We start from the raw sequence: 13,458 nt of genomic DNA, 5'->3' as shown, positions 1-13,458 counted from the left end.
TGCAAACAGCAGAGCCATGAGGCTGCTCCGAGCCCGGCCGGGGCAGGACACAGCCGGGAGGCAGCGCAGCTCCTCGGGCTCTCCACTGCCTGCGCATCCCTCCCACGGGAGCTTCCCCGCAGCCTGCACACTTCTGCTCTCGGCAGCCCCCAGGTGAGTCCTGCTCCATCCCTAAACCTGTTGAGCTGGAGAATGGGAAGGCAGGTGTGGCGCAGCACAGTGAGAAGCCCCTTCATTCGCAACAGATCGGCTGCTTTAGCTAATCCTGCCGTGAATCCGATAAATTCCTGGCACGGGCTTTCCATGAGGAAGCGCTTTCCCAACGTGCCTGGTGTTAAATGTGACCAGGTTGGGGCTGAAGTGCGTACACGTGCATTAGCTTGATTGCAGCTGTAATTTCCTCGAGCAGATCCCACAGAGACTCAAAAATAAACTGATGTGTGCTCAGGAGGGGCCGTGTGTGTGGAAATCAGGGACTGGCCCGGGGTTATTCCCAGAAACGTTTTGGGTGGGTGCATCCCAAAGGCAAATCCCACCGGCTCTCCGAGGAGAGCTGCAGGGAGGGGATGGGAGAGAGGATGGGGGTCTGCTTTGAATCCCGAGAAATTCCAGGAGCTGAGGGGATGCGGATCCCTTGGCAGCATTTGCTTGCGGCGTTTGAACTGCAATTTGTGATGCAGCTCTCGCTTTGGAAAGCCTAAAACTGAGATGAAGTCTGGGCTCAAGGGCTGAGCAAACTGCGAGCTGCAAGTGCTGGGATTATTTATTTACTCATTTATCCATTTTTTTATTTATTTCAAATAGTCCTTTTTAGCAAATGAGGAGTTTTAGTCCTTGTTCAGGCTGAGCCCGGGTCCGTGCGGGGCTGATGGTGTCCCGTGGGCTGTCCTGGGGACATCCCTTTGTGCACCGCAGGGGCTCCAAGGGTGTGAGGTGACCCAGCAGCATCACTGCCTCTCCTTGGTGGCAAAACCCCGCTGTATTCCCAGCGCCTGTGTCTCACGGACACCTTGAGGAGTTATCACGGGCATCTGTAGTAATCTCCCTTGTAGTCTCCCAGCCGTTCTCATCCGGCACTTGAAACACGGAAATTGCCCCAAGAAAAGAAATCTTTTTACAAGATGGGCCATCAAGGCAGCAGCCGCATCCCGGAATCATCCCACTCAGCAGGGTAATCTATTCAATGGCCGGGATTTATTTTTAACATTCGGCTCCACAGTCCTTTTAACTCAAGCAGGGAAGGGAACATTTTGATAACAGCAGCCTCCAGGTCAAATGTGATGAGAATTCATAACTCGCCACACAGGGGTTTTGGAAAACCAACCAAGCAAAACAATTTCCCGGAATGAGCCGATGGAGATGCGTGTTTCTCTTCACCACGTCGTGCGCAGAGCAGGGAGGCGTTGGAGTGGCTCCTCATTCTCTGCCCACAATTTGCAAATAAAATGCCTCCCGGACTGTTTTAAATTTGAAGGACTATTGCAAGCACGGCTTTGCTGGGCTGCTCATAAGGACCTGAGACATCCGATCTGTCGGCCATCAAAGGAGAAATACGAATTCAGTAATGGGAATGTCCTCATGGTCCTAACTCTAATCAAAGCAGAGCCAGGGGTTTCTGCTGCAGGAGAGTGGCATCAAGATTTAAAAAGGAGCAGAGGGACTCCAGTCCCTGGTGGGCACTGGAGCAACAGCAGGAATGATTTACAGGGGCATGGAGTGGCAGGACAGGGGAATGGCTCTAACTGCCAGAGGTTAGATGGGATACTGGGAGGGAATTCCTTTCTGTGAGGACGATGAGGCCCTGGCACAGGGTGCCCAGAGAAGCTGTGGCTGCCCCTGGATCCCTGGAAGTGTTCTCAGACAGTTTGGATGGGGCTTGGAGTAACCTGGGGTAGTGGAAGGTGTCCCTGTCCTAAGGGTACAGGAGCACCATTGGGTGCCCCCAGGACTGGGATGAGCCAGGTCAGACTGGAAGGATCCCCCTGAGCTTTCCTGGCCCTGGAGTCCAAGGGGTGTGAACTCTAGTGGAAGGGGGTTGGAACAAAATGAGCTCCCAGGCCCCTTCCAACCCAAACTACTCTGGGCTGGAAAAAAACCACCACCTAGAAGTCTGAAAATCTAACCAAGCCAAGATGGTGAGAGAGCTGCCAGGGAGCAACATTTTCTTTCTGTTTTATTTTCAAATGACCAGAGTAAATTAAGTGTGCCTGTCTGAAAATGAGAGGCAGGTGGGAAAGGCAGGAGGAAATTTGGAGATTGAGCAGATTATTTTAATGTTAGTGCTGGTGTCTCCCGAGCCCTGTGGGGCTGGGCTGGGCTGGACATGTGTGTTCCACCTGAGCCCCACGGGGCAGCACCTAGGGAGCCTTATCTGCAGGCTCGGGAACACGGCCTTTCCAAACCGCAGGTATTTGTTCTTCATTTCCCATCTTCCGTTCAGATTCCGTATCTGCAGGGAGGCCCCAGGTGCTGCCACTCACAGCAGAGTGCAGGGACAACCAGAGAAACTGGGAATGGGGTTGGAAAAATTAACATAGAATCCCAGAAAGGTTTGGGTTGGGACTTAAAGCTCATCCAGTGCCACCCCTGCCAGGGGCAGGGACACCTTCCACTAGCCCAGGTTGCTCCAACCTGGCCTTGAGCACTTCCAGGGATGAGGCAGCCACAGTTTCTCTGTGCAATCTGTGCCACCACCCTCACACCCAAGAATTTCTTCCCAAACTCCTGTGCTGTCCTGGGAACCCAGGATGTAATGAGAAACCCTGTGCAGTTGGAATGGAAAACAATAAAATCTGTTATGCAGCATGGGAAGCAGCACTGATGGGAACAGTCACTGCTTTAATATTTAATTTGATGAGATCCAGCTCTGAGAAATGGATTGGGAGCTGCCACAGCTCCAAGCACAAGCTCAGTGCTGGCAAGGGATTTCCATGGGGTTTGCTCCGCTCCAGACTTATCTGTATTCTGGAAGGGTGACATGGAATGAGGCTCATTAATTATCCCAGCACACAGAGCTGTGTTTCCTGCCATTCCCTTCAATCAGTCAAGCTCTGGACACTTTCAGGGCCTCCTGGACATTGGGTTGTCATTCCAGGTGTGTCCCCTCTGCTGGAGCCTGGCTCCTGGTCCCTGCAGAGCCACTCAGGTGCAACCAGGGGCCATTTCAGGACGGAATTTCCTTGTGTCACCAGACAGCCCAGTGCAGATCCCATTCCATCCTGCCTTTTTCCAGCAGGAACTCCCCATGGCTGTATGGCCTCGTGTCCTGGTGGGACTGGGAGGGGGGAGCTGTGCCAGGCACAAGATGGGTCTCACCAAACGTGTGCTTTCTTTGTCCTTTCAGGTGGATCCCACACCTTTTCTGTGACTGAGCCAGCAGCAGCGCTGGTTTTTCCCCTTGCACCATTCTCATACCTCCAGAAATCCCTTTGCATGCTCCAGACGGTGTGGGTGTCCCCACCAGGGAGCTGGGCTTTGCAGGAGTCCAAGAGTCACCGCCAGGGCAAGAAAAGGTGCTGGAAATGTAGATTTGTCAGGACTATAATCCAGGTAGGTCATAATTCCTTCCTTGTGTGAAACCATCTGCTTTCTATCCTCATCTGCTTCTCTCTGGTCCATCACAAGACTCCATCCCTGCAGGACACAAATCCCTCACATCCCTCAGGGTTGAAGTGTTACCAGAAGGGATGGATTTGGAAAAAGCCTTTGGTGTGCTGATGTTTTAGCTCTGGGTGACACACCCTGAACTGTAATCACAACCTTCCCCCTGTGACACTCGCAGCCCCTTGGGTTCCACAGATTCCCTGGGACAAGCACGTGTTGGAAAGGCACTGCAGTGCTTGGGAGCAGTTCCCCACACCAGTCTGCTCCAGGGATGGTCATGGGGCTCCTTGTCTTGGCATGGTGACCCTTCTCACCTGCTCTCCCTGGGCCCTTCCCTCTCTGCCAAGCCCACGCCAGCACCATGGGACACAGCTGCCCATCCCTTCTCCAGGACCTCTCCTGGCTCCCCCTGCCCAGCTGGGGCCAAGGAGGTGGGACCCCAGGTCTTCACCCCAGGGAGAAGAGCCCTCTGTACCCGTAGAGGGATTGTCACCAGGCTTGTCACCAAACTGCCTTCACCTTTCACTCTCCAAAGCCACGTCCCTCCATTTCCCAGGCCTGCTCAACAATAACTGGTTCCTCCTGCTGTTCCTTGTCTCTCCTTAGCACCCATGCCAGAGGCATGTCCCCAGATGCTCCAGGAAAGAAAGAATGTTGAGGAAATTCCAGATATGCCTCTGTTTCTGCTTTGTCTCGGGCATTTTGTACGAGATCTCCCTCTTGTCCAGCTCTGTCTTCTCCTACTTGCCCATGTCCCAGCACTACCTGACACCTGAGCAGGTGCTGAACCTTGGCAAAAGCATCATTTTCCTGGAGACGACGGAGCGCCTGGAGCCGCCCCCGCTGGTGTCGTGCTCCGTGGAATCCGCTGCCCGGATTTACCAGGACAGGCCCATCATCCTCTTCATGAGGGGACTCTCCAACGAGACAGCCTTGGACATGAACACCAGCTATGCAGCCTTCTCCCTCTTGTCTTCTATGAAGAATGTCTTCATTTTTCCTCTCCAGATGGAAACCGTCTTCCAGGAGACCCCTCTGCTCCAGTGGTACAACCAGGTGAGTGTTAAAACAAGTGGAAAACAGGAAAAGAGCCATAACCAGGGGTTGGAAAAGGCTTTAAAAGGAATGAGGAATGCAGGACTGTGTGAAATTTGTGACTTTTATTGTTTTGGTTGGGAAGAGATGCATTTTGGCCGCCTTTTGCTGTGTATTCATCTCTCTGTTTATGGCACACATGATCGGCCTTATCTGGAGAATCGGGTTTTTTGGCAAAGGAAACATCGGTAAAAATAGATTACAGACGTGTTTTGAGAAAACAGCCTTAATAATCTTCCCCAACAGAAGCTGGTTGAACAAAATGTGCTGCCTGAGCACTTGATAGAGCTGCCTCACTCTGACAGAGCCCGCAGGAGATAAGAGATAGGGGAGAGATTTCAGGTTCTATAATAATAGAAACATGCAAAGCCAAGGTGGGATCTGGTGAGCTCCACCCTAGAAAAAAGTTCCTGGCAAACTGCCCACAAGTAGCTTTGGTCAAACTGCTTGGGCAGGGCAGGCAGATTTCCTCCAAACTCTTTCTTCTCCTGAGAAAAACTGACTCCAAATGCGGATGAAAAGCCTCCAGCCTGGTTCAAAGCGCTGGGAGGGATCCGGGAGTGTGTTAAGTGGGTTGTGTCCCACTGAAATAGCAGGGAATGACTCATGGTGGCATTGAGTTAACGCTGTAGGTGCCATCAAACCACCTGGGACACGTTCCTGTATTCCTAATGCTAACAAAGCATTGCCCTGCTCCAGCTCCTTGTCTTATCCCAGTAAAATCCAGCGGCTGCAGGCAGCAGGAGTCTGTCAGCGGCATTTGCAGGTGCAGGTTTATGGTGCCATTTGCAGCCCCGTGGATGGATTGGATCCGTTCCCCGCCCGCAGCATCACATCTCACCTTTCCCACCCTGCAGGTGGTGCCGGAGCAGGAGAAGAACTGGGTGCACGTCAGCTCGGACGCCAGCAGACTGGCGCTCATCTGGAAGTACGGGGGCATCTACATGGACACGGATGTCATCTCCATCCGGCCCATCCCCCAGGAGAGCTTCCTGGCGGCGCAGAAGTCGCGCTTCTCCAGCAACGGGATCTTCGGCTTCCCTGCCCGCCACAAGTTCATCTGGGACTGCATGGAGAACTTCGTTCTCAAGTACAACGGCAACATCTGGGGCAACCAGGGCCCCTTTTTGATGACGAGGATGCTCAAAACGCTCTGCAACCTCACAGATTTCCAAGGCACCGAGGACCACAGCTGCCAGAACATCTCCTTCCTCAACCCCCAGCGTTTCTACCCCATCCCATACCCAGCCTGGGGCCGGTACTACCAGGTGTGGGATAAAAGCCCCAGTTTCAACCATTCCTATGCGCTGCACCTGTGGAACTTCATGAACCGCAACCGCAAGGTGGTGGTGGCCGGCAGCAACACCCTGGCTGAGAAACTCTACAAAACCTACTGCCCCACCACCTACGAGGACCTGATCCAGAATGCCAAGCACAGGGATCTCCCAGGCCCTGAGGACACGGAGTGACATGGAGCACGGAGGAGAGGGGTGATCCTTCCAGCCAAACACAATCCCCACCCTGTCGGTATCCAGCTTTGTAGGAGAAAGAAAGAGCTTTCATAACCACCATTCCTATTCCCTTGGGATGCCGAGAATAGTGGTGGGTATTCATTGGACGTAGACTCCGAGGACACCTTTGCCTCAGTTCTGTTTCCTGGTAGGTGCTCATGAATCAAACCTTCCCAAATCTGAGGGATTTTGAAGCTTTCCAAGGGAAAAACTTCGTAAAGAGAGGGATGGCCTCCCACAAGGAATGTTGTCTCTGCTCCTCTTGGACCTACTGGCAGCTTCCCACATCAGAAAAGTTGGAAGCACAACAGACTTTGGACTGGAGCCTCCAGGGCAAAAGAGGAGAAGCCCAAACCAGCATCTTTTCCTGGTCTTTTCCTCACATGGACTTTACACCCTACGTTTTTGAGAGGGACTTTAGTGTGAATGACAGTAAAAGAGTTCATAAACACCACTCCTCTGAGCTCACTTCTTCCTGGAAAATGAGTCACATTTTCCAAAGGTTTGTGCTCCCACACTTTGACTTTGGCTTTTGCCAGGAAGCAGCTGCTCTGCCCCATCCTCACAGGTAAATCCTGGCTGTAGAAAGTGTGCCTGGAAAGGGGATGCTGAGACACCAAGGTAGGATAGGGATGGCCCTCCAGGTTCCCAATTTTAAATAAATGGGATTTATTATGAAATCCATTTTTAAATAAATGGATTTCAATGGTGGTCACCCGTGTCCAGCTGTGCAAACATCCCATTTAATCCCAACAGGGCTCCCAGTGAGCTATCCCCTTCCAGACACTCTCTTTCCCAGGATAATGCCAATCCACCCAATTCCCCAAAGAGAAGCCCAGCTTGCAGATCTCTGCCGAGTCTCTCCGAACAGCTGGTTTTAACTCGGGAGCAGAAAGGTGGGGATCAATCTCCGTCATCCAATGTTTGCCATGTGCACAATGCTATCTCCTGCAAACACAGCAGCTGCTGAGCCGGCTGCAGCTCCAAATTTGGGATCCAGCAGGAGAAGGGAGCCCTCTGCACACAGGGTTTATGTGCTCCTGAGTTTGGGCAAGGGGCTTCTTCTTGCCCTGTGTTTCTCCAAAGTCACTCCAGTGTACAGCCAGGTGATGCCATGTGATTGTTGGAGCAGGAACAGGAGGGAATATTTTTCCTCTCCCTTCCCTAATGCGATGCTCTCATGGCTCAGCCCCTGCCATGAGTTTCACGCTCTGGTGCCGTCCACTCCGGTGACAGCCCTGATTGTTCCCCACTCCTTTTGATCCCTCACACTCCTCGCTCTGCTCCTCATCTCTCCTCTCCAGTTTCTCTCTGTCTCTGGCAACAAGTGAGGATTTGCCTTTTCTTCCCTGTGACTTGACTCTCTGGGAGTGTCCATGAGGGGAGGGGTAGGACTGGAGCACTTCACCACTCAAGCTGCCGTCACAAGTGAGCTCAAAAAAGAGGCATTTCCAAGGCTCTGCTCTGTTATCCAGTGGCTCCTCTGGAGATGAGTCCAATCCCATCCCATTTCTCTCCCCTGCCTGACAGGGGGTGAGGAATCCTGCCAGGACTTGGAGCAAAGCAGGGCACCAAGCACAGCCAACCTCACCAAAGTTCTCACATGGGAGGTGTCCCAGGAGAAACTGGGAAAGAGCAGGAGGTACTGGCTGCATTTGAGAAGGGTCTGGAGGAGATGGGGAAGCTTCTGGAGCAGGTCCTGAGCAGAGTCTGGGTCTCCAGTAGGTGCTGCACTTCCAGGAGCACCAGGCACCAGCCTGGCCACACACACCCGGTGCCTGCAGGGTGCCCACACTGAGCTGGCTGCTCCCAGCAGCAGGAATGGAGCAGCACAGCTCTGGAGGGACAAGGAGGACAGCAGGAGGTGGAAAAAGCTGATTTTCCCACAGCAGCTCTTCCTGCAGCTGATTCCAGCAGCTGCTGCAAGGTGGGAGGCTGTAAAACACCACTGGGCATGGCACTTGTTGCTGCATCCTGCCGGTGTATCCTACACCTTGGCCCCAGAAAAATGGGATGGGCTTTAAAGTCCTCTCCAACCCAAACCAGTCTGGGATTCCATGATTAAATTACCAAGGGAAATAACACCAGAAATGACTGAAGCTGTGTCCTGTCATGGCCAGTGAGAAGACCTAAAATTGTCACCAACAGGCTTTGTACCTGGTGGCACATCTTCTGCCCTTTGGAAGACATCCCAGTTATGAATAAAAATCCAGAGATCTTCCCTGGCTGGTGAGGGGAAGAGGTGGCTGCAAACCCATTTTACCACATTCCCATCTTCTCATTCCTTTTTTGCCTCAGCTCCCATCCTGGGCAGCAGCCCAAGGCCACCAACACCCAGGAAAAAAGGACAAGTGAAATAATACTACTGCTACTAATAATAATAGTAGTAGGGAAAAAAAAAGAGCCCTTGGCTCATTAAGAGCATTTTAGCAGATGTTTAACCCTAAGCAGCCTTAAAATATTTGCTGAGCTTAGACTAAACCTAATTTCAAGCCCCATTTCAAGCCCATCCTGTGATGTTTTACTCTATTTGGCACTCATTAAACACAAAGTATCATATGAATATCATCAGCACAAGTCACCCACTGGGGTGTCATCCATCAGAACAAGGCTTTAAATCCTGGCTGGGAGCATCTTTTCCTTGTCTCAGGACTGAGTGGCACGTGGGGTGTGACAGGATGGCATCTGATGGCCAGGTGATTGTGCTGAGGGAAGGAAAGGCTCTGAGCTGGCCCCTCCCAGGCATAGTCAGCTGAAGGAACACAGCTCTTGGGGCATCTCTGTGCTCAATTTGCTCTTTTCTGCTCTGGTTTTGAATACATTTCATAATACTATTCTGCAGAGAGAAGAAAAATTGCCAAAAATTACCAAAAAATGGTCTGTGATGCCCAGTCTGTTTCTTTACAGATCCAACTGCTCTCAGCAAACACAGCTGAAGGTAATGATGGCATTTTGAAGTGAATCAATTTGGATGTAGATGTGTTTTTCATAACTTCCGTTCCTTCAGAGCTCAATCTCTTCTCTGCTCGCGGGGAGCTGGCTGTGCTTCCCCCCCACATCAGCCATGGACCAGACACTTCCAGTCCTTCCACTGTCAGCACAGCCCACAAACCAAAACTGTCCCTTGGCATCGCAGCCAGATCCCAAAGGAATGAGATTTCCATGAGATTTCCATCCAATTTCACGGCAAAGGGGTGACCTTGCCTCCTCTGAGCTGTGTTAATAGGTATCTGCATAGAAACCAGGGCCTGCTGTGGGTCCTTCATTGCAGCCCAGGGGAAGGAAATGGGGGATTTCTGCTCCCTAAAGCAGGCAGAAAATAAAACCAGTCCTAAACCAGGGGTGGCTGTTGGCAAATAGCCAAGGGGGGACATTGTGACCCCTTTGATCCTCCAGCCAGTGGCCCTGAGGTCAGAAACTCCTCCAAGGACTGGTGTCATCCCCAAAGGGACAGCTGTGTCTATGCCTTCCATATAGCAAAGCAGGTGTTGATCAGGACTTGCTCCCATGCTGGGGCCTGAGCTCCTTCTTGACCCTCCTGCAGGGACCCAGGAGGTGACCAGAGTGGTGCTGATGAAGATCCATCAGGTGGTGCTGGAGCTGGGACCATCCCTGTGCCCAGAGCACCAGGAGGAAGCCAGCATTGAGCAGGGGGATTTGTGGGGATGGGGATGATGGGGATGGGGATGGGGATGGGGATGATGGGGATGGGATGGAGATGGGGATGGGGATGATGGGGATGGGATGGGGATGGGGATGGGGAAGTGCTGGGCAGAGCTGATGGGAGCACAGGGGGGATGAATTGTCTGGGCAGCTCCATGACCAGCACTTCCCTGGAAAAGCTGTCCCAGGTGGCTGCTGGGTGCTGGCTGGGATTTTGGGAAAGCTGTGGGCAAGGATTAATCGAATTAGGGGAGGAAGTTGCTCCTTCATAGAGGGAGGTAGGCTGTGAGAGAAGTTCCTTGCTTTGGGACTGCTGGGACCCAAGGACTCCAAGGGGGAGAAGGCCCCTGCCCAGTCCTCCAGCCCAGGGAGGAGGCCACCACCACAGGGAAGCTGCTGAAAGCCCTGCAGAGAAACCCAAACCTCCAGGAGCAGTGCCACCCCATCCTGGAGGATGTGCTGGAGGAAAAGCTGGAAAGCCTGCGGGTTAACAGGGTACATCTGTTCTTCCAGTGCCACCAGCCCTGAGCTGCCCCAGAGACACAAAAACTGTCCCAAAGTGTTTCATTTTTATGGGGGGAGCAACCCAAACAGCAGTAAAAACACATCCATCTGCAAAAATCCCCCTCTGAGAGGCAGATGGGATGGTGAAGGCAGAACCACAGGGTCGCACGGGGAATAAACTTCCCTGCTCCCACCTCTGAGGCTGCTCTTCAGGATCTCTCCAGCCAATCTGCCTCTCCTGTGCTAAATCACCCAGGGCTCCTTCTCCCTTGGGGGAAGGAGCGCGTGTGAGGGCAGGGCGGGGATTTCAAGGGGACATTCACCCTCCCAAAGCCCTCTTGATGCCCAGCATATTGAGCGGCTTTTCCTGCCAGCATTCCCGAGCTGCTCCCGGCGATACAACACCACCACCTAGCAGGGCGCGGAGCCGGTGCAGGGATGCAGCCAGCCCGGGATGCTCCATCGGCCCCGGGCTGCAGAGCAGGGCAGCCCTTCTGCTCCGGGTGCCAAAAGCACCAGGAAAAAGCCGGGACTTACCCCGCGGATGTTTCCTGGAGGTGTTTTTAAGGAGCGCTCCTGGGTTTGTTTCACTGCATGGCATGTCCCCCTTTCCCTGGCACATTACTTGGGGATGCTGAGGGGGTGTGGGAGGCAGCAGAGGTGCCCAAAGCCAGACCCATACCCCCTCCATTCCTCATCTTTTACATCCCCTCGAGCTTTTAAAACCCCCTCGAGCTGTAAGTACTTCCCAAGAGAAAATGCTGCACATTCCCCCTTGCCCCAGCCTGAAAATTCCCAAATTGACTCTTCAGCAGTCATTCCCTAAAGCAAACATGGGCTGTATCTTGGGATATGTATGGCTGGGAAGCGATGTGTCCCAGGAAAATCCCAATTCCCTGGGATTTGGACTGGGTTTGGAGCTGGAAGGATGCTGTGGGAGATGGTTTGTGCCTTGCCCTGGGGATGACAATGCCAGGCTCATCTGCCTGAGGCTGTGAAGAGAAACTCCACTTGGACCTGCAAGAGACTCCAGGCTCTGGTGAGGCATCAGCAGCAGCCCAAGGATGACAAATTCCTGCTCTCCTCCACCCGAGGGATGAGCTGGTCCAGCAGGGATGGGAAAAGCAGGCAGTGCCAGAGGAGCTTTGCCTCCACAGCTCTCCTCCCTCATCCCAGTGAGGGGACACCGTGTCCTCTGGGACACCTGTATCCACAGCCATGGGATGCTGTGCCCTGAGCCAGGGGGCAATGTCCCAGAAATGTCCCCTGAAATGCCCAGAAAAGGGCATTTTGTGTGGTGCAATCTCTGCATCTGCTCTCTGCACACTGATCCCATGTGGGCTGATCTGCAACATTCAGAAAAACACACTGATTGCTCCCAAAACCCCAGCAGGGTGAAATACAGCTCTGGCACAGCTTGCAAACCCCTTTCCCCCCCTTTTCCCACATAACCCCATGTCTGGTTAGTTTGTTTGGAAAAGGACTTTCCTGGAGGCTCCCTGCCCGTGTGAGATAACTCAAACAACTCAGCCAAGTCTCACCCGAGGGCTTGTACCCACTGTGTGGGACTGGGGACAAACATGGAATTTCCCACTGTAATTTTGCTCCTTGTTCCCTTCCCAGAACCTTTGGCAAGGGGATGAAGAAATTGTCTTGGGGTTTGGAAGCAAAAGCAATAAAATATATAAAAATAAAATGCATGTATGAAACAAAAAACTTGGAGAAAGTGTGCAGAAATGCAGAGAAGGAGCAACTCAGGGTGAGAATGAGGTGGCAGCAGAGAAGAGGAGCTCAAGAGCAGCTGAGGAAGAGGAGTGAGTTGTTTGCTCCAGGAGCAAGAGGAGTAGGATTTAAGCTCAAGAGGAGTAGGATTTAAGCTCGAGGGGAGGTTTTTAAGCTCAGGAATAGGTTTAAGCTCAAGCAAAGCAATACTGAACACAGACAAGGCACAAGTTTGGAGATTCCAGCAGCCAGATGTGGAATATGGGATGTGATGGACCTGCCCATGGGGAATGTGGGGCTGGATCACATCCATACTGGTCCTGGAAAACCCCTGGATGCCAGGGCACAGAGATCACCCAGTGGGGGAAACTCTGCCCGCTGTGTGAGCTCAGCAAGGCCCCAGACCAGCCAAGGAACTCCAGGTATCCTGTGCAAATCCACAGGGGTGCTTTTGGACATCATTTGCACTAAAATAATAAAAAGTCATGAGGTACCTTCTTCCCAGCTCCTGCCCATCAGCAGGGCCACAGAGAAGAGTCTGGGCACAGGGAATTCAAACCTGCAACAGCAGATGTGGCCCCTGGCCCTTCATCCAGCTGCACACATCTGTCCCTTTCCTAATGTTTGTCCATTCACCCTTGTTTTTTGGCGGGGAGGGAATTATTATTGATGCAATTGGGAGCAAAGCAGTAACTGCCAGAGAATCAGCTTGGGAAAAGCTCTCTGGAACAAATCTAGAGGTAATTGGAGTGATGTAATGCTGAAATAATGGAATTGCTAAGAGAGGATTTAAACCAACCTCAATTTATGGGGAGAACTGGTGTAATTACAGTGGTGTCCAAATTAAATTGCTTCTTACACAGAAAACAAAATTTACAGAGATTTTACCCAACAAAGGCCTGGCACAAAACACTGGGAAGATTTATTTTTCCTTATTGCAATAAAAATGAAATTCCGGGCCTTGATCTGACAAATTCAAAACAAAAATGAGGATTTGGTGACAGTTCTCAAACCATGGCAGTAGAGGAATGTGTGGTGTCCTGATGCAACGATGGTCTTTGGCCTTCTTGGCTCTAATTTTTGGAATTGGTTTTTAGGATCTCTCCAGCAAATCTTCCTCTCCAAACCTGGCAGCAGTGACCTGGAGCCCCTCCCTGTGGAGCAGTGATGCCGGGGAGGGGACACATGGTGGGGACAGGGAAGTGACAGGGCTCTGCCAGCAGCCACTGGATGGTGCCACAGGACCAGGAACGAGCAGCAGCTGCTCTGCAGCACCCCCAGGGCTGCTCCTGGCACCTCCTTTTGGGAAGACCCCAATGCTGGAGCTCTCCCAAGGTTTGGGACCTGCCTGGTCAGTCAC

General features: G+C 52.4%; 1 protein-coding gene across 1 annotated transcript; it reads left to right on the top strand.

The window, feature by feature from the left end:
- Positions 1–6,657, top strand: A4GNT (alpha-1,4-N-acetylglucosaminyltransferase). Its single transcript, XM_005529593.2, has 4 exons — positions 1–153; positions 3,344–3,549; positions 4,210–4,659; positions 5,556–6,657. Exons 2-4 carry the CDS (start codon positions 3,433–3,435, stop codon positions 6,165–6,167), a joined length of 1,179 nt encoding a protein of 392 aa, XP_005529650.1. The 5' UTR covers positions 1–153; positions 3,344–3,432; the 3' UTR covers positions 6,168–6,657.
- Positions 6,658–13,458: the final 6,801 nt, after the last annotated feature.

Source organism: Pseudopodoces humilis, chromosome 11 (genome assembly GCF_049639895.1).
Source record: "Pseudopodoces humilis isolate 2021_Gansu_Grassland_sample_001 chromosome 11, ASM4963989v1, whole genome shotgun sequence".
Classification (NCBI taxonomy): Eukaryota; Metazoa; Chordata; class Aves; order Passeriformes; family Paridae; genus Pseudopodoces; species Pseudopodoces humilis.
This window is presented reverse-complemented; position numbering and strand designations above follow the sequence as displayed.